Here is a 21,666-nt window from a genome sequence, read left to right as displayed (position 1 = left end):
GGAATTCGCTCCAGTAATGGGGAAATGGCATCAGAGAAATGTCTCCCTGCTTATTCAGACCTTTAGCTGGGGAAGAATCAGGAGCAGTATCGACATTAATTAGACCACCATGAAGATCTCCTGCACCAAAGTGTAAAATCCCAAATTGGTACAAGCAAAGCATTTTTACTGTCCAAGAAGGAACAGGGAAAGAGAAAAGAAAAAAACAAGGGAGAGCAATTGTGGCTTTCATCAAGTATATTTCATAATTGTCCATTAAAATATGTACCCACATCACAAAACACTTTAAAAAAACCAATTATTTTTAATTGTATGTACAATAATGCAAAAATATGCCTTAATATGTATCTAATGCAAAAAAATAAACCATTTAATAAAATCTCCCTTCAAATGTCCCCTTGCTCTTCAACACATTAAAAAAAAGGACACAGCTCAGTTAACAAACAGGAGTAAAAACACAAACTAAAAGATGAGAGCAGTGCAAAGCAGACTCTGAGGAATGAGAACAGAGAGGCATCTGATTCAGCTTCCCACTCCCCTGGATTATACCAAAACTATGGTGCAACTTTGTCCTATGCCAGTTGAATTTGGTTTTAAGAAGTCACCCTGGTGTTCAAGATATAAGAGGCTGCCTATTGCACTCATTTCCCATGTGAGCAAAAAAAGTTAATGATAATCCAACTAAGCACCCTTTAAACCCCCTTAAACAGGGATGAATTTCACCCTAGGCAAATATTTCAAGTTCTGTGTAGTACTGCCAAGCACAAAGAGATCTCATCCAACCAACAATATGGACTAAAGTCTACCTGGACAACTGTGGTGGGAGAGAGACTTCTGCTATTTCATGGTGCGGTGGGTTGACCATGGCTGGACACTGGGCTGCTATGGGGAAATGAACTCCATCTCAGACAGACCCAAATACACATGGCTACTTGTTTAATTGTTTCTTCTTTCTTTTCTCTATGAAAATGTAAAGAGGGCTCTGGTCTTAGAATTTCAGTAATACAAATATTTTGTATTTGTGACTTTGCAATTTCACTGGTAGTTGGGCTTCTAAATATTTCTGAAGACTAGGTCCGAGTTACATGAGTTAAATGAGGTCTGAGTTAAATGAAACAATTCAGTTGCAAACGAAAATGCTGATCTGATTCACACTTGGATGAGTTTAGGTGACTGATGTATATCCTTTATCTCACTAGAGTCACTGCCCTCAGAGTACAGCAGGCTGCATGTGACATGCAGCTCTTGTTTGCAAAAGCAATCTGAGGAGGTTTCAGTACTGCTCCCTCAGGAAAGGCGGCAGGAATCGAAGCGCTATTTAAAAAACCTGCTCATAAGGCACTGGTGCAGCAAGGTTTGGGACAAACACGGTTTTACGATTCCTATTTTTCAACTGTTTAAAAGTCAGTCCATTAAATCAACCATAAATAGCAATAAAAAGGCATTAGAAAAGTCTGAAACCAAAGAAACTTAGTATTGAAACTTAATTTACAACAGTCTCTCTTCAGTGCACACACAAGATCCTGCATGTTATTTTAAACTCATTGTTGGCTCATGCTCACCCCTATATACAAAAGTCCCCCGACAAAGTCATGATGCGCTGAACATCTTCTACGAACAAGAAACTTTTAGATGACATAGTTACACATTAAAGTTACAGACCGTGGACAGGAACATACAATGGCTCACCCACTGTACATATCTATTCAAAGCTTTAACGGCATAAGAATATACACAATATATATACACTTAATTCACAGAGTAAAACAGCCCTCAACGTCTGCTATTTTGTAGGGCTATGAATTTCTTCTATTACAATTCCACACGTGGAACTATCTCTGTGCCAGCTCCTCTTCATAAGCAATAGGATCACTTCAAGGTAAATTAGCTCTTCATGTATATGTAAGAGAAACAGCGAAAGCTCAGCCTCTAGTCATCACTGTCACTCCCAGACTCACTCAACTGCAAGTCATTTCCTACGGAAAACAAAAAACAACAAAACACAACAAGTGAGTAGGTGTTAATTCACATTTCATGGCAATCAAACCAAAGAACAGTCACATTTACACTGGAAGATTTAAATAAGAATAACATATGAAATTAATGCCAACATCATCTGTCACTTAATGAACTACTCTCCATGCCCAAGAACATCAAGAGCTGCCAATACACAGTTGGATCCTGGCCAAACAAAGCGTCTTTGGCTCCGCAGCCACCAAAGTTCCTCCCTGGTGGGACAACAGTCCTCTCCATGCTAGCAGCTGTGGAAGGCATTCCACAGCCTCCACCCAGCCAAGCTCCCGTATACGGCTCTGGGACAAGGCACTGGGGAATTCCTTGGCTTTCTCAGCCCTTTTAAAAAAGATTTTTTTTGTTTAAGCCCATTTGGGTAGCCAAGACAAGGCCTCCACATGTCAATAAACCAAAAGGAATGTTAAAGCCATCACAGCCCAAGGCTATTGGCTGAACTAAGCTGACACGTGCTGTGACTGCAAAGGATCCCCTGCAAAGCACAAAGAGAGATTGCACTAAAGGCCAGGATATGGATCAAGCCTACTGTCTCAGATCCTGTTTTGCAGAGCACTTGTGATTTGGTGAGGTGGAGGGGATAAAAAGGGGCAAGAATCATGCTTGTGTTCTGGTAACTCAACCTAGTTCTTCCAGCATTCTCCCATGGCCCTGCCTCAAAACAGCTGCAGAGCAGCTATGCAGCAGCTATGCCCTGGATTTCTTCATCTCCTCTACCCTTTCACAAGGGCAGAACTTGGGTTAGCTGTGATTCTTCCCATAGCAGAAGGATTTTAAACCCAAAGGCAAAAAACACTGCCTGAGTAGAGGAGCTACCCTATCATTTCCCAGATTCTCCTGCAGTCAGAAGCTTCTTACCATTCAATGGCCTGTGCAGTATTGTTTTCATGGCCCAGAAGCAGCAGGAAGAAGGGCTGCTCACAACCAGACACAGGGAAATGTACAGAGTCCTAATGACTTTGTTGAACTTCGGATTTCACTTAGACATTCATTACTGGCACGAAGATTGACAGGGCTCTACAGTTTTCCAGCAGGGCTTTTCAGTGTGGTCTGTACAGTATATGTGTCTTCTCAAAGTTGGAAAACCTACAGACATCTGTATTCAAACTCTACTGGTTCCCTATGCGTGAGTGCCAAGAGATGTACACAAACATGGCTCAGGAGGAATTAAGAACAATTTATGATAATTGTAAATGCAATGGAGCCCCTGGTGGTCTAGTGGTTAAGGGCGTGGCCCTGTCACCGCCAAGGCCCAGGTTCGATTCCCAGTCAGGGCCACTCCCGGGCAGGTGGGGCTCGTTAGCCCTTAAAGGCAACCCACCTACGTCCTAAGGACCTCGCTGCCACCGTCCAAGCTCGCTTGGCCCCGGCAGATGAACCTTAGGATTAAAGGGTGGGCTCAGTTCCGCGCACACTGTGTCTCACCTAAAAAATCCAATGCGCAGGCTGGAAGGTGTAAAGACCTTCCCTGGATCTTCGCTCGCGAAGACTGGCCATTATATATTATTTAAATGCAATATTTTAACTCGACCGAGATAGAATATACCTCATCTAGCATAAGGAAAGAGCTACACAGGTGTACAGCATGTCCCCAGAGAAATCCTCATGGGACAGAACCATGCTCTAAAAATGCTTCTTACACTTTTTAAAGGGTGAAGTGAGCTTGTACTGATTCAATGCTTGCAAATCCCATAGCTGCAATATTTTAACCAAATACACGGCCCTTTAAATATCCCTTCAAATGTGGTGTTTGTGAAAATACAGCTGAGACCAACACAATAAATTGTCTGACAAGGCAATAGCAGAGACCTGTGCATTTATGAACACAGAACATTCACAGTTCTTTACAGATCATTAAATGACACACGCCAGCCCCACTATTTCCACCTAATCTCTGTATTCACATTAAAGTAATTCCCATCCTTCAGTGCACCCTCCCGCACCAGTGGGTAAGTTCTTTTCTACACACTTATTCCACCTGGAGGCCCGAATCAAGGCTCACCAGGGCCAATGGGGGCCATTGCCCTGATGCCCACAGGCTCTCCACACCTTCAGAAAGGTCTCAGCCCTCTGTTCACAAAATCTGCCCGTGTATTGAAATTGTACTGCATGCCAGTGCAACTCCCTGGGACTACTATTTGGCAAAAGGCACTTCATGGAGTCAGCCTAAAACGCGCTAAGTAAATGAGTGGTCTCAATCAGCTTTCGACAGTGATAAGACACAGGCATTTACTTACGGAGTGTGTTCATGAGCTGATTGCTTCCTTGTGGCCTGCTGGTGCCGTTAGCGACAGCATTCCTGTTGTTATACTGCTGGTGTGGCGGTTGGGAAGGGGAAACATGTGCTGCCTCTTCCCCCTCGCTGCTGGAGCTTTCATCTTCACTCCCAGATGAGCTTTCTGAATCCGATGAGCTGCTCCCACTGCTGCTGCTCATCTGCTCAATAATTTCAACCTCTGCTCTCAGCTCTGAAATAAAAAGGCATTCATCTGGTTGAAACCATAAACAGGGCCCCATGGAATTTTGGAAAAGAATGTGAAAATGCAATAGTTTTGTCAAGTATAATTTGTCACACCAAAATATCTCACATGAAAGAGAGACACAGGCAGGGAAATCAAAAAATTCTGAAAACTTTTTTACTTATTGCTGTAGCTAAATTTAAAGAGGCAACAGCATAGGTTAATATGAGAAAACCTTCCCTTCCACTGTTACTCTTTATATACTTTTACACTCCTGAAAGCACTTCTTCTTCTTTATGTTTGACAGGCTATACACTCCACCTACAAAGTAAGTACCTTTCCTGACCAAGGAAATCTAAATCTAAATTGTTCGGTGCCAGTGACATTTAGGCTTTTGGAAAACACAAAAAATGCGGGAAGGGGTGTGTGTGGGGGCAACATGGACATAGGCAAATGATCCCAACAGAAACTGCCTCGGTTTCAGATAATATGTGAAACTGTTCCAGTGCAGTATCAGAGCCCAATTTAAACAAACTTAAGGAACAGATAGGTGACATCAAATAATCTTGCAGTGGAGCAGATGAGAATAGCTGAGAATTTTCACATGCTGGGGGAGTGGTAAAAATACCATAATCTGCTACAGAGCATACAGGTAGCCAGGAAAATACGGACACTACTCTGAAACTGTAAAGTTATTCAAGTCAGACACTCCCCACTTCAGGGTTTCCAGTGCAAAGAAACACTGGAATACCATGACAGCACCACAACAGCCTCATCAGCAACAGCTAGTGTTGGCTGAATGACTGGTTACTAAAGAGCTACTAAGGTACGTCACCCCAAATCATACAATATTGTTAAATGTGTCATAATTATAAGTGCCCTAAACACTACTAGAGGACAATTCTTTTGTATCCACCCACAAAGCTGTGTATGTAATGACTCAGTTCACTTAGGCAGGTTTCCATGAGAGCAACGTTCACACATATTTTAAGCACAGGATGTGAAACCCTCAAAATTTAGGCTTTTGTTGTGCTAGTAGTTCTATACCCACAAGGTGAGAACTCCATGCTTGCCCTGGAGAAGTCACAGACTAAAGGGACAAGAATGCAGGAAGGGAGAGAGATTATCACCTCTACCTGACAAATGGAGAAGTCATGACAGGACTAATTCACCTTAGGTAAGACGTGTCAGAGTGAGACGAACCCCAGCTACACAGATCATGACATCTTTCCTGTGTATGGCATAGAGACAGATCATCTACAATTACTATTTCCTTTATGTAAAAATGGCTCAATTTAAATATTTCTTATCTTCATCCTGAGCAGGAGTAAGTCTGAGCAATTGGAAGTCTTCCCTTTTTTAGTAAGATCCTTGGGCTGCCTAACATTATAGAATAACAGCTAAGTTTCCAGCCTCCACAATATTTACTGGAGAGAATTCCTCTAGCTCAGCATGTATTAGTTTGAGAAATTATGTTTTCTTTTCCCAGTGTTAAAACCACTGTTTTTCAGATTCAAAGTTCTCAGTTTCAAGTGCTACAGTTATACTACATCTGGGCATTTAAGGATAGCGGTGTTGTTCCTCCAACTTACTTCCTAAATCTAGATCCCTGCCTAGACCATGTGTGCTCTCTGTACTTTATTGGTATGCCAGGTAAAACCTACTCTTTCATCCCAAAGACACAGCATATGAGACCATTGGAAGGAAGACCAAGGGAGGAAGAATATATGATTAGGCCAACAGAAGACACTACTTTGTACTATAATGTCTTTCTCCCTTATTCCCTCCCAACATGGTCTTGCAGGCTTTGAAAATCCATTTCAGGCCTGGAGTCTGATACAAAGACAAATGAGCACTTGCAAGTCACTGTTCTCAGACTATCCACATCGAGGATTTCAAATTGTAAATGTTCCTTGTATTCAAGGCTAAGAAATTAACAGGGGAAAGCTATAGGAAAGATAAACAATAAGGGTTCTTTCCCTTTAAAATGCTCCGGTTTAAACTCTTTTTCCACAGCTTAATGATGTAAAGTTTCCACATACTTCTACTGATGGAGTTGTTAGCTGCAAATTAAAGTGATGATAATAACACACTGTTAGAATATCCTGCATTGCAGCAAGCACAATTTCCTATCACAGTCTGTGCCGCAAAAAGATACAACAAACAAGTCTAACACAAGACAGGTGCCTGAGAATTACACATGTATGCTTACATAGCTAGAGTCTGTGGCTGAAAAGGAGCAGTGCTGGCACACAGGCTAAGAACAAAAGAGCCCAGAAAGCAGCATTTAAAATAGTGTGAAGAAGGTGAAGAGATCTAAGGCATTGGTGGTGAGAGGGGAAAAGGTAAAACAAAAGTGCACTCCAGGGAACTAGGAAAAAAAAACCCTAAGCAAGAAGTTTGAATTCTAAACAGTAGGCAAAGAGATAACTGAAGGAAGCGATGCTGTCTGACCAACGGGAAAGAAAATTAGCCAGGCCAATTTTAAACAGAATTACAGATTAATGTCAGAATGAAAAGTGGAGGTTTTCTCCTGGGGAAGCAGAGTCCATAAAAGAGGTTTGGGGAATGAGGAGGGAACAGCAGAATGCCTTGGAAGAAGTGGTAAGGCACACTACACTGAATATAGGCAAGAAAAAGCAAAACAGCACCAGTATCACAAACTTCAAGGACTGGGAAATTAAGGTTGTTATCGGTGACAGTGATCACTGGTGGAAACTTGGTCAGAGTCCATCTTCTAGTCAACTTTTGCTTCATAGGCTGACAGCTTCCCCTGAGGAAGGGGTTGTCTCTTAATTCCTTGAGTCCAGAATTCTAAACATCTCATCTGCACAGACGAGGAAAAAGCAATTGTTTTCACTAATATTACGGTGGCTGATGCACCACTCGAAACCTGTCAGGCAGAACTCCAGCAGGACCACCAAGGAAGTCTGTTCAAATTAGTCTTGTGTCACACTGTCAAAGACAGTGGCAAAGCCAACGATGACACCAAGGCCTTGTAGGAAAATCACACCTGCTTTAGAATTGTCCAGTTTTGCATTTTGCCATTTGACTGCTATGCTCAGTGCAGTTATGGGTACTGAAGTCGTGGTTAAGCATTTCCTTGCAGCGCCTCCAATTAAAATAGTTGTGGGCGTTATGTGTACATATATTCTAATGTGAACAACAACAGTGTCTGACCTTTCCTAGATCTTTTTGCATCAAAAGATCAAACATCTCATGTTGACGTGCCTTTAAGTCTTAAAAGATAAGAAGTGTCAGGATGTGCAGCAGTTACTTTTAAAAAAGCTCCCCATACAGTACAGTTCGGAATACTTGCCTTGAGTCTACATCATCTGAAAAGGCTGACACTGCTGCAGGAACCTTAACTTTTCCACATTTCATGTTACAGCTGTAGGATTTCTTTCAAGAAAACAAAACGGCTTACTGTTTTACACTGGTACTCTATGCAGTTTGTAGAGTAAAAAAGCCCTCAAGATAAGAAACCATTATCCAAACAGAACACCCTTCACAACAGGGCTGTCTTCTGTATATATTCAGTATCAAATACCCTATATTCTTTCCATAATCATGTTTATCTGTTCTCCTTCTCTCAATTACAATAGGCTATGCAGGATTTTTAAGTAAATCCCTAACCCTGGGCTCCAAGAATACCAAGGACTTTTAGAAAAAAGTCATTCAGCTTTAGGGAGGGTAAGATTGTTTGCCTATAGAAGAACACCTACTGTTAATAATAGCATGCAAGGTGGAGAGAAATCAACCTGATACTGGCACTTCGAGCATGCAGAGATGGCACATAAAAGAGGCAGTATTTCATAATGAAGTGCAAAAAAATTTCATTGAGGTGTTCTCGAGAGACAAGCAGTGCTATGGCATAATCCTCAAGCACTACAGCTGCATTTCAAGTAAATAAGATGTCCTCACGTTTTTAAGCACTGAGTTTAGAGTCTCCAAACCATAAATATGTTTCTGCAGGTTTTTTCCCAAATGTTGCAATTACGTCAATGTTATTGACATATGTCAATATGTTGCATGCTGTAATTATGTCAATGTTATTGAAAACATTTCTGTTGTGGTCAAATATGTCTGATAAACAGCAATTACTTCATTTACATAAATGGCTATATGGTGGTATATGTCTCTAAATGTCTGCTGCTTAATGAAACATTTTCAAATGTAGCCAAGTACTCAAAAGAACAAGTTCTTACTCCTTCCTATGCTCCCTTCAGGCAGGAGGACAATATAAAAGCTCTCAGGAAAAAGATTCCTCTGGTGCAAAACCCTACACACAACCTCTCAAAGGAGTGAAGGAAAGGAGTGGTTCAACTCCTACATGCTCTGACTCTGTCCTCAGACACTGTTGTTTGGACAGCTGCATAATGGGACAGAGAACTGACCTACCTGAAAGTTCATTTTCCAGCTCATCTGTAAGTGGAGCTATGGAAATGCACAGCTGAGGGTACCAGGGGAAAGCAGAAATGTGCACTGAGGTTACCTTAAAACTTCTGTTAAACATCAGACACATTAAGGCTGTATGTCTCACCACACCCTTAAGTAGGGCACACTGGAAGCAAAAAGAGTGTCACAGTGCCAGACATCCTTTCAAGCACCTCCTTTGGGGATTTTAAGTTCTGTGCTGTGTTCATTAAAGAAAAAACACAGAATTTCACCTTTATGTTTATCCATCTTTCGTACAGAGAAGGCACATCAACCAAAAGGAAAGCAACTACTTGAATGGAGAGAACACACTCTCTTTAGAACTTACAAGTCTGTGTTCATAAAAAGACTCACTAAGGGAATATAGCAAGACTTACAGCTTTTACAGGTTAAGTTTCATTAACTACTTTCATTGTAGAATGGTGCCATTTTAGTTCTACCTTTCCCAAGTAGATTCTTACGATATAAATGGTTTAGTAATGCTGACGCTCTAGATCCTCAATGCTGGAGAAAGTTATAAACTGTAAGCAAAAAACACCCTTGCCCAGGCATTTGGCTCTTTTTGGACCTCGAACAAATCTCCCAATAAAACACCAACTTAAACTCCTTTTTTCAGTACAAGTCAGGTGCTCTTCTGCTTGATTTTAGAAACAAAGCTCTACAGGTTATTTATTTAGAGGTACTTTCCAATAAAAGATGAAGAGGTGGCAAAAAAACCCACTAGGGCAGTTCTGAAAAATGTGACTTATACTTTAGACTACTAGAAAATGGTCTTGTAGAATAGATTTCACTCCAGATAAGTATAATTATTTTACTATAACATGACCTTTACAGATTGCTGCATGTGTACATAAGCATGCCCCGAAGGTTAAGTGACTTATTACACCCTACAAGAAAAGACATTTTAAATCCACTACTGATTAAATTTAAAAAATTGATATATCATGTGTTATCTTTCTCCTTACCTATTACAGAAAATAAAAATGACAATGCAGCTAAGGGAACTGCAGCTAACAGAAACTCTCAGACGTTGATTGTGTCTGATGACCAGCATCCAGGTATTGAAAATATTACTGCTGCAGAAGAGTCAGACCAGTCAGCACCTATGCAAACACACAGATAGCTTAGCAGTAAAAATGTCACCCAGTGATTATACTATAAATTGAAAAATACCCTGAGTAATTAACATCACCTGGGCAATTAACATAGGCTAAGTCTACAGACAAAAATAGCTATATGGGACAGAATAAAAAAAAAGAGAAAGAAAATGAAACCCAGAAAAAAAAAACAGACAGAAAGAACAAGCTTACAGGCTTAAAATAAAATAAAATAAATGCATCTGGTGCCAGAGAAGAAACACAAGAAAACCGAATAAAAATGTAAATTTAAAGTCTTTCTCATTTAAAGTCTCCCAGAGAAGGGCATGGGCAAAGAAAGTGCATCCTGCCCACAGAGAAAGATTGAGACAAAGCCTCACTGGAGCAGAAGAGTCAGTTGAGCCAGTCATCCCTTCAAGATGCTTTAATATAAGTTTAGCAACTGTGAAAAATTGAGGAACTGATTTTATTCCAAGCAAATTAAAATGAACAGAGGGTACTAACAAAAGAACTATTTCTGTATATTTACTAACTTATAGGCGTACCGTGGAGACTGTAAGGTGAAGGGTCCTATCTGGACCTCTCACCAGGGATCTTTCGCGGCCGGGAACAGGGAACAAATTATGAATAAAAATGTATTCCTCTGTGCCATGTGGATACACAGAGAGACCCTCCATGCCTTGCAATGTGAGGATGATGCAAGACCCCCCTGTACGAGCCCAGGGGAGGTATGTTACAACCAGCCAAAAGATAACACCCACTTCCAAAGCAGAGAAATTACCTTTTAAGGCAACAAGCGGACAGTAAAATGAATATTCAACAACTGATACCAAAGGGTACAAAAAGCGTGGTTTTCAAACAGCAGTGTGCTCTTTGTTTGATTCAAAGGTGCACCCAGTGCTGGAAATGGGTACCCAGCGCTGCAATAAAAATCTCTTGCTATATTTCTTTGTCCTGCAGGTATTTTTGCCGTCTTCAAAATTCCAGAGAAAAAGTAACTTATAACAGCAACTATGTGATCAAAGCTGCAAGGGAGTGGTTTTGGGAAAGGGGAAGCTGCAGGGTTGTTCTCTCTCTCATTTCTCCCCTACTAGCACTGTTTGGCACGGTACAAGCTTGCCTTGTGCTGGGAATGCAGCCACCTACTGCTTCAATCACACGATAAATTCCAACCTTATTCAGTGCTGGAATAACTTTTGTCCAAGTGACTTGATTGCCTAACTAGATCTTGGACCATTAGCTTTTGTTATTGTTGTTGCCTAAGACACCCATGCAATTTGTATAGCACTCAGCTATAGGTTTCTCAATTCAGGCTTTTTTTTTTTTTTTTTTTTTCTTGTTTTCAGAACAGAGAAATAATTTGAAAGACAGAAAATTATCCAGAAAGAGGAAGTCCTCTCATGCCAGAGAAGACTGTAGTATAAATATCTATTCTAGCAAAGGAGAATAAATAATTCACTAAGATGCCTTAAAACAAGATATAAAGATGACAAAACAGCTGTCAAGTACCATCTTTTAATTCCTGAATGTTTTTAGAAATTGCAAAGTCATAGTTTTTATTAGTATGAAGAAAGACAGAACCAACCAAAATTCAGGCAACTACAAACCCTTCTTTACCTCTCTTAATGTCATCCAGCTGAGGCTCAGGTGAAGGGTTATCCTTCAAAGGAGAAGTTTTAGGTCCAACTGCTGGCTTGGTGGGGGCTCTGAACTGCGAAGGAGGCTGAGATGCTCGGGCAGACTGTTGTTCTATTCGGGCTTGGATCTTACTGCTGCCCTCTGCTCTGAAAAAAACAACCAGAGACATTCAGTGATACCGTGCAAACATGTTCAGCTTTTTCAATACCCCTCCACTAATGCATCATCTGTGACTTCCTTTTGTACAGATCTCTGCTTTGTTTTATAATGATAAAAGTGAAGTACAGCTTTCTGTATGCAACACTTGCTTTCAATAACAAAGAAACATATACAACTACACTGCAACACCCTTACAAAATCTATTTTCAAATCCAGATGCGGTTTAGCGATGCCAAATTCCCTACTTGAAAAACAATGAAGGCTTTAATTTAGTAATTAATATTTGTATTTTTAAAAAAGAAAAATCAAGAATAGTAATTTAAAGTAACTACAAATCCACTCATAACAAAATCCTGCTTAAAACAATCACAGCAAAAGAAACAATTTTCTCACTTGCAATTAAATCATCTCAAACTGAACTCTCTTAGAGGTCAACCTGCCAAGAGTAATCATTCTTACTGCTAAATACAGCATGCAAGCATTTAATTCCTGTTTTCATTCGTTTGCTGTTAGTCCTTAAAAATAGTTTAAGCCGTTTCCTTAGTGGAAAATAGTCTCCAGAATAACAGTATGACTAGCTGTTCAATTCAAACCAGGTATTTCTTCCTTTTACTGAATCAGTTACATGATGGAGACTACAGGACAGTCAATAACCCTGGCAGAAAAAAACCCCAAACAACAACTACAAAACCAAAATAGGTTCCTTTACGGTACACCATAATAAGGTTAAGGGGTGCGGGGTATTTATCACATAACACCAAAGCCCTTGGGAATATGGCTTTATGTAGTGTAGCACAGAAGCAACCTGTGTGGATATTAGAGCTCAGTTTCAGTTCTAGGAGGGTCCTAACTTAGCAGTGTTACACTTTGTGTCTGTAAACTAATCCCACTGAGAGATAAATTAAAGTAGGCCACGTCAAACTTCCTGGGACTTCACCTCAACCATTTGTGGTCCCTGAGCTAGTACATTCAGCCTGTACTTGGCTATCTCTGTGCCTCCCTGAACTCTGCATTCAGCCCCTTCATTCATCAGTGGCATGCAGCTGTCAGGTACCACAGTAATGCAGTTTACACAGACTATCTGCAACAGAAGTGAGGATTTGGGAATATACTCATGGTATCACGTGAAACATAAAAGCCAAAGGCTGTTTCTGGTAGATAATTATGCTCTTGGAACTACAGAAGGTTTTATGTAGAGGAAGTTCACTTCCTCCCCTGTGAATGCCATCTAGGTGCTAACACTAAAAACCTGTTCCCACAGCCTGTCAACAGGTCGTTAAAGATCAGAATAGCCATGAAAACCAAAGGCACTTCTGATCTAGAAAATGAATGACTTTGCAAAGCACTAGTCCTCAAAACAGGGATCCCCGATTTCTTACTACCCTGCCTCTGCTTGAGAAAAATTGAAATATTTCTCACCACACCAGAGCCAAAACTCAGTGTATCCAAACACCTGACTAAACTCAGGCTGTCCTGCACTTATTTGCTTCCTCTGACTTCAACTTCGCCTGCATAAAGTTCAGCAGAAGTTAAATTTGCAATTCAAGTCTCATCTAGGATATGCTCATGCCCACTGGACAAGATGAATGCCACATGGTTGAGTTTTTACATCAATGATTCAGAGTACTGTTACAGTCCATTTACCTTGAACTCAAGGTGTTCTTGGCAAACCTCCAGCCAACTACTGATGCACTACAGCCCATATTTCTAGTGGTTTTAGCAGCTAAGAGTTCTACACTGCAATAATGTGGGGGTTTTTTTAAGTAAAACTTTTAAGTAGTTTCTTCTTCATGAGACATTTGAATAACTGAATAACTGCTTTCTCTTTAGATCTCAAATAACCTGTGGTCCAGTGATGCTGAAAACACACAATCCAGAGACTTCAGGTACTTGCTGAGCAGTAAGACTGCTAAGAAATGTTCCAACTGCATACTGTGTGGCATTTGTGAGTCAAATTAAGAATACTGGGTTGAAAAGGACTTCTGGCTTCAGCAACTTTTCTAGGTAAAAACCACACAACCATTTTTTCTACAGTTGCCCCCACCCCTTCACCAGCTGGAGGTGGTACTTGTGTTCCGCTTTATATATCACTAATCCAATACAGGGATGAGTGTTTCTTGTTCCCTAAGATTACGTTATTAAAACATCATGACTCCCACAGAAATCTGTAGGGAACAAACCTAGAAAGTCCAATGATCCTTCTGACAGTCTAATATCTCCACGGTCTTTTTCGGATAAACCAGAGATTCCTGAGATACATCCCATCCTTCAGCCAGCTTCTGAAGCCTCAAATCATCAGAGGTGTTTCATCACAAACCATAATTATGTCATTTCAGCAGTGGAGAATTTACAAATTCTTTACTCTTGTATTCATACTTGGGACATGATAATTGGCCATGTAAAGCCCATAGGGCTTAGTAATTAAATATCACCACAAAATAAAAAAAAAGTAATTCCGTTTCAAAAAACAGTCTGAAGAACAAACTTCAGCAAGAATTAATCCTATCAACAACCCTGTCCCCAGCTTTACCTTGTTTTCTTGACTTGAATGCTGCTACTAAGTTTTTCCAGCACATATTCCCCAGTGTCATGATTGATAATAAGCACACAGTCCTTCTGATATGGTCTTTTATTTCCTTTAAAGACAGTCATTGGTGGAGTTGAACCCTGGTACAAAGAAAGCGCACATATTTGTTTGGTTATATTCCCCTACCCAAAGCTTTTTAAATACTAAGAGAAAAGAATATATGCATTGTTCTGAACAAGAGGCTAAGCACTTAATGTTTAGTTCCTACAGAAAACATTCATCAATGAAACGAGAAAAATGCAAAGAAAATGTGCAGTAGATCAGACATTTCCTCGCAGCAATATTATGCCTTTCATAATTTTTAAGTGTCTCTGCAGTGACAAAACATCTTCTCCATGGTTGCCATTATTTACAGCTCTCATTCCCAAAATGGCAGCATAACTAAATTTGCATAGCTGGCCCTGACAAGTGTCAGAAATCTTCTTAGTGTTTCTGCTATGGAAATCATGGGTTTGGATAAGAAATAAAGTTCCAATTATTTGTGTAGCACAACTATTGCCTGAAGAAATATGTGGTCAATTGAAAAATAATTTAAACTGCTTTGTATATTTTACATATATTTATATATATATATATGGCAGTATTTTCAGGGTGGATTACAAGCAACTGTCACAAACTGTGCAAGAACGGCTGCCCTCTTCTAAGTTAGATTAGCACGTACATGCCCGTGCAATTATACTGAAATGTCTTCTCAAAAGCAAATGGCTTTGTGATGTGATGCCTTCCACAAAATCCCTAAGTCCACACAGGGCTGCATAGAGCCATAAAAGTCTAAAGGCTTAGACTGAGAAGCAATAAAGGCAACAAACTCCTGTGGTGGTGCACAGTGAATGACTGATAACGCTGAGATCACGCTCAGCTGTGCTGCATCCGTGCACAGGCTGGTTCAAACACCTGGCTTTGGGGTTACAGCGGGGGGAATCTGGGGTCTATCTGCACATAACAGGAGAGATACACATCTCGGCATGTCACAAAGGCCGTGTTACTCAAGGGGGTATATTCTCAGCTATGAAACATTCTCAGACTTCTTTGTAATGTACAGAGTTCAAAAATGTAAAAAAGAATTTTTTAAAAAAACACGTTTATTTATTCACCTTTGCACGTGCTGTAGGAAAGCAACTAAAATCAGGGAGAAAAGGAAAAAAACTGCACTCTTCCCACATTTTATTCTGAGTAGCAAGAAAGAACAACCATATTTTAACCATTTGGAAAGCAATTCCTATTCTCCATATTCCTAAGAGATAGAATATATTTGAATTTAGAATGGGTTCTGAACATTAAAGGTGAAAAATCTGAATTCCCAACAAAGACACAGTAAGAAATACAAACACAATTCAGAAAGGATGTCTCAGGAAAGTCTAGTCTTCAAAGGCATGTTACATTTTTATCATTCCTACATTTAAGAGAGAAAAGCAACATTTAAGAAAATAAAAAGCAAGCCGCAAGTCAAATCCTGCTTGCTGCTGACAACTGAGTCAGGAAACACAGAATGCACAAATTTAATGAAAATTGATCAAAGTTTGTTGGCTACCCAGAAGCCTCCTAACTCAGCAAAGACTGATCTTGGCTAAAAAAATATGCAGAAATGTAACTGCCTAAGCAAATTAACAGTCCCACTCATTGACACAAAATTAAATGTTTAGGGTTTACGTTAGTGCCTAAATAACGCTGGCCTAAAGATTGTGCTGATTACGGAATAGAAAAAGGAGGAAGGTGAAACAAGTAACATTTAATCAATTTGGTTTTACTCGTGAGGGTTTTTTGCCTGCCAGAGTTCAAGAAGTGTTTGGACAATGCTCCAAGGCACATGGTGTGATTCTTGGGGTTATTCTGTGCAGGGCCAGGAGCTGGATTTCAATGATCCCTGTGGGTCCCTTCCAACTCAGGATATTCTATAATCTTCTGTAATCTTCTTCTGTAGTAATCTAACAAACAGAAATTTTTCACTTCCCCAACCCAGACTGTTTATCAAATATTAAAGTCACTAAATCCACATGTAGAAATAGTACTTCAAGCAGCAAGGGACACCAAAATATCTCAGCTGAACAAATTATCAGAGATACCCTCAGGGATCAGGAAATTAAAAAAAAACAACAACAACAACAAACCACTTAGAAACTGAATCCTATCCAGTTGTTGGGCAACTGAGAACAAAAACAGGATCCAAGAAATTCAGTAAAACTGGTCAGGACAAAATGATCTCAAAACTTCTCACTCTTTTCCAGCATGCCTAGTGTTTTCCAACTCTCTGTCCGGAACAGAGGCAGCACTGCCCTGGAACAACATACACATAGCAGCTTGGCTGCCTCAGCTTCTGAAGCACACTGTAAGCTTAAAGCTGTTCATACTCAGGGCAAGAGAACCAAACTAAGCTCATCAGTACAGAGATTTAGAAAGGAACATTACAAGTGATGCTGCTCAACACAAAAGATGAAGGAGTAACACTGTTTCCCCTTCAATGTTGCTATTAACTGCATTGTTAACTGCTCTCAAAGCACTACCATGCTCATCCTTTTTTTTAGACAAAACCCAGTATGTGACCTCCTGCAGCACTAAAGGTGACCAAAGCCACATAAAACCCAGGAGCAGGGCAAAGCAGGCTAAAGCCTCATTCTGCGAGAATTATCGTAGTACCATCACCTACCAATTAAAGCCACCGAGGTGCTAGAATAAACAATGCCAAAAGGATCTGACACACAGCTTCCAAACTGACTGGTGCCCCCCTGCAGCCACCAAACCCATTGATATCTGTGAATTCTGGTTTATTGGCTTGACACATAGCATTAGGTTCAGCTAATAAAACATATCCAGTTCCAGCATGCGAGCACTTTCTTTTGTCTTGGTAAGGAAACGACTGAATCTTCTATTACAAAACAGCTGCACCTATAAACAGTTTGATCACTTGTTTTATTGCTGTTTGACCATCATCCTCACATAGTAGGTCTTTATGGCATAATTAGAGAAGGAAGTGGATGGCAAACCACTTCACTGCCACTCACCAGAACTGCCCCCCCCTTGCTTCCACTAATAAAGGTAAAGACAGAGAACCCTCTATGTCCTATCTGTACATGTTTTAATAATGGCAGGAATATGCTTACAGGTCTACTTGTGGCTTCTGAACATCAAACCTTGACTAAAGCCCAAGTTACACTGCCTTGCTTCATTAAGCCATAGCACTAAAAATGGATATGGGAACCAGGCATATAGCTTCAGCTAACAGTAAAAGTCTCCTTGTTGTTCAAGGAAGAACAGAAAAGAAGAAACCAAAAATAAAGAACAAACTCTAACCTTACAGGTATAACCCTTCACTAAGATCCAGTTGTTCAGTCCATTCCTAAGGTAACACAAGTCTGGACACTCAAATACTGAACCCACTAGCGTTAGCAAAGATGAAAGTGAAAATAGCCTTTACATTAGACTAACTACACTGCAAATTTGCTGGAGAGTAAACAAGGACACATAAATGTAACAGACTTACTGGAATATGTGGCAAAGTGATCGTAACGTCATCTCCTTTACCCACTTGGAGGTCCCCCTCACAGGATGTATCAATTGATGCTGGCTTAAAATCATCTGAAAAGGAAAACAATCATGATTACATTTCTCAGAGTCTTCAGAAGCGTCATCTCGCCCTGCAAAGAGCCACCATACACTTAACTGTGATTATAGGGAATGCTAAAATACACACTGGTGTTTGCAGCAGGGGTGGAACAGCACACCAGTACACTGTGTCTACACGTAGCGCCCCAGTCATATGATGGTACCATATTCTGAACTTCCCTTTTAAAATGGAAATAAGGTTTTAGACCTTGTGTTTGAAGACTAAAACTAGACTTCTCCAAAGTCCAGGCTTTGAATGGCACTTAGTTTTGCAAGCAAGTGCATAACTGTACCATGCATCTCAAGCATATCAACTTCCAAGACCGTGGGCTCTTCATGGCTCTTGCCAATTCCAAACCTGAGGGCTCTGTGACAAACACTGCTTTAGTGACACCAATTCATTTAGCCTTATTGATATTTCCGGCTATTTAACAGCCTCCACAATAGCACCAGAAGTTCCACAAGGGTGGAGGTGACCTCAGATCTCACTTACTAGGAAAAAAAAGAGGTGCTAATCTTAATTCAGCAGTCTCCATGTTAGTCCAAAGCCACTGTGGATAAAAAGCATGACTAAGGGGAGGCACTGCAGTGGTTTTAAACTAACACTCATTTTAAGTACTTTTGCTCTATTGTACAGAATGCTTTGTCAAGGGGCTTCTGTTTAATATATTAATTTCACCTAAGAACATGTTAAGGTAAAAGTATTTTCCCCTCATTATTCTGTTGTGCTAATGAGCCATAAAAAAAAAAAAGCTATCAGAACCCCTAATATTCTGACAGAGGATTTAGACAAAGTGAAATAAATTCAGACATATATGGGTTGGTTTGTTTTGTTTGCTTTTAAAAGAATCCACCATTCAATTATAGCATCCCTGGATATTAAGAGGTGCAATTATATTCACGATCAAGGCTTCAAATTACTGCATTAGTTACAAAATTAATACCTCAGAACAAATTTAAAATATAATTCCACTACGAAAAACGCATTTGCAGAAAAAACCCCAACCCTAGCTTGTAATAAGTTCTCATTAAGAGGACGTTAACGTTTAATTGAGTTTTACTTTGACAGCACAACAAGCAGAATCAGACACACTTGACTTAATCCTCATGCCTTAACTGCCAGATCAAATCATAGCCTTCATTTTCATCTGAGCAATCTGTTTCTAGCTATTGTTTCCCACCTACTTTATGTGCAAGCTTGCTAAATAAAACAAACCAGCTGCACAAGAGCTAGAGTCTTTGCCAAAACTGGATCAAGAGTTTCAACAGCACAGTCACTAACTTAAAAGGAATATCACTATCACACTTCTTTCTTAGGTATGGCAAAACAGAGTTGCTTTAAACAAACACTCAACAAATTGATTTCATTTTGTTAGCTTACTAGGGCCATATGCTTGGCTAATCTTGGTGCAGATTGAGTGCACATACTTCCCTCCAAATGTACCCACAGTCCTTTTTCCAAAAGTCAGTTGTTTTTAAGATGTGTTTTCCAGGGACAATCCAGTTTCTCAGTACAGTATTTCATAAACTTTACAGAAAGGAATGAAGTATTTTAAGAAGGCCAAAAAAAAATTCAGCCTCCAAAATCCTCTCGTTGTAATTAGCATGAAGAGGATTATGGGAACAACACATTGTTTGGATCCCAGATAAGTCATTCCAGAACAACAGTTGGGAAAAAAGAATTATAACAAGGCAATGAAGAGATTGCACTTCAAAGTCACAGATGGAAAATAGAGCACACAGAAAGATCCTTTGAAATAAAACTGCATTCTTTCAGTTGCAGTCTGAAGAGCTTTGGCTTTGCAATACCTTAGGAAATTGATTACTGAAGCGCTTTTCATTCAAGAAATCCAGTATATTTCTACTTGGATATGGTCTAGGCTCAATTCACCCAGGATCAGGTACTTGGGTGGCCAATATCACATCACTGACATTTCTTACTTGCAGTGGATGAATATGGGCCATGAGATTGGGCCTAGAATTATGCCTCTTAAACCAAAAATCCCACTGTTGTCTCTGTAAATTGCCCGCTTCCATAGAAAACTGGTGAATTGTAAGTTCAGTATTCTTTTCATTTACTGTTGATGGTTTACTAGTCATTTTAGTAAAAATTCCTGGTCTCATTTAGCTTAGATTTCTTGCCCACAGAATTCAAGTACAGAGAGGCAGTGAGTTCCTCTTCAAAACAATCTTCTAATATGGAATTCCTTGCCCCTAAGGCAAAATAGAGCAGTTGGAATTATATACGGCATCTTAAAAAAAGATATAAACTACTCTTTCAATTATAACCGCTTGAGACCCTACCTCAGGATTCATCTCGCATTTATTAGGTATTACTGTATGTGTCCGAGGCCTTTCTGCTCGCTTTCCTTGGATAGTGATTTATCACAGTTGGCTGGAGCGGGGACAGCCAGGACAGGGCTGCTGGACTACGCACTGCCTTCATCACAGAAATACCCAGTTAAAAATCAAACTGCAGATGCTCCGGCTGTCTCTCCAGGCCGGAGCCTGCGGTGGGACCTGTCCTGCCACTGCCACGAAGAGAATAACACAAAATGGAAAAGCCACCCCTCGCGGAGCGGGGGCGGGGATCCCTTTACGTTTCCAAGCGACTAATGAAAAACTTCCTAAAGCTGTTTGTGCGCCCTGGCCTGCCCCGCTCAAACCTCCTCCTTGCCAGCATCCACCCTCCCCTTCTCCCCGGCTTGGACACCTCCCTGGGGAAAACACTGGTGGTGGCAGTGGCGGGAAGATGGGCGCGGAGGGAGCGGGAAGGGTGGGAGACGGGCGCGCAAGGGGCAGGAGGGAAAGGGGGAGACGGGGGATGAGGGGGCAGGAAGGAAAGACGGGAGAAGGGCGATGAGTCGGGCAGGAGGAAAAGGCAGGAGAAGGGCGATGAGGGGGCAGGAGGGAAAGCGGGGAGACGTGCACTGAGGGGCACGAACGAAGCCCCGGGACGGCGGCGCGAAGCAAGGCATGAGGGGCGGCGGGGTGGGCGCGGTAGGAGGAGAAGCGGCGCCGGGGCACGGGACGCAGGGAGCGGGAGGAGAGCGGGAGGAAGGGGCGGCCGCGGGGGTGGCGCTCACAGCGGATGGTGTGGAAGGAGGCCTTGGGCCGTCGCTCAAAGCTCTCGCCCAGCTGCAGCGGGTGCTCCTCCTTGTCCAGCAGCGAGTTCGCCGAGCCGTTCATGGCCCCGCTCCCGCTCCCGGCCGGTCCCTTCCCTTCCCTGCCCTGCCCTCCGTGCGCTGCCGCCCGACGCGCTCCCGGAAATTCTTGAGTTTCCCTTCCGGGAAAGCTCTCCGGGGCCGGCGGTGGGTGAGGCGAGGCGAGGCGAGGCGAGGCGAGGCGAGGCGAGGGGGGCGCGGTGCCAAGCCGGGGCTACGCTGCCCGCGGAGGGTCCCGGGGGAGGTGGGAGCGCGGCGCTCCCCGCCCCCGGCAGGGCAGGGCAGGGCTGGGCAGGAGGGCTTTTCCTTTTCTTTCCCTTTCTTCCCTGCCGGGTATCCAGCCCCCGGTCCCGCTGGCGCACGAGCCGCGGTCGGGGAGCCGGCGTGTCCGTGTGGCGGGACCGGGGGATTGCACGGAGGTGCTACAGGTTGGCGGTCTTAGGGATGGATCAAACACCTCTAAAAGGCTCTTTAGCCCAAGCGTAGGCTGTTGCAGC

General features: G+C 41.6%; 1 protein-coding gene across 1 annotated transcript; it reads right to left on the bottom strand.

Annotated features, from left to right (window-relative positions):
• Positions 1-219: 219 nt before the first annotated feature.
• On the bottom strand, positions 220-21,263 carry EAF1 (ELL associated factor 1). Its single transcript, XM_050315659.1, has 6 exons — positions 21,092-21,263; positions 17,884-17,978; positions 14,349-14,485; positions 11,639-11,805; positions 4,266-4,496; positions 220-1,976 (listed from the first exon to the last, which is right to left on the bottom strand). Exons 1-6 carry the CDS (start codon positions 21,192-21,194, stop codon positions 1,930-1,932), a joined length of 780 nt encoding a protein of 259 aa, XP_050171616.1. The 5' UTR covers positions 21,195-21,263; the 3' UTR covers positions 220-1,929.
• Positions 21,264-21,666: the final 403 nt, after the last annotated feature.

This window comes from Myiozetetes cayanensis, unplaced genomic scaffold (genome assembly GCF_022539395.1).
Source record: "Myiozetetes cayanensis isolate MyiCay16 unplaced genomic scaffold, myiCay2020 scf1, whole genome shotgun sequence".
In the NCBI taxonomy this organism is placed as follows: Eukaryota; Metazoa; Chordata; class Aves; order Passeriformes; family Tyrannidae; genus Myiozetetes; species Myiozetetes cayanensis.
The sequence above is the reverse complement of the archived record's forward strand: the minus strand, read 5'-3'. Positions and strand labels throughout refer to the sequence as shown.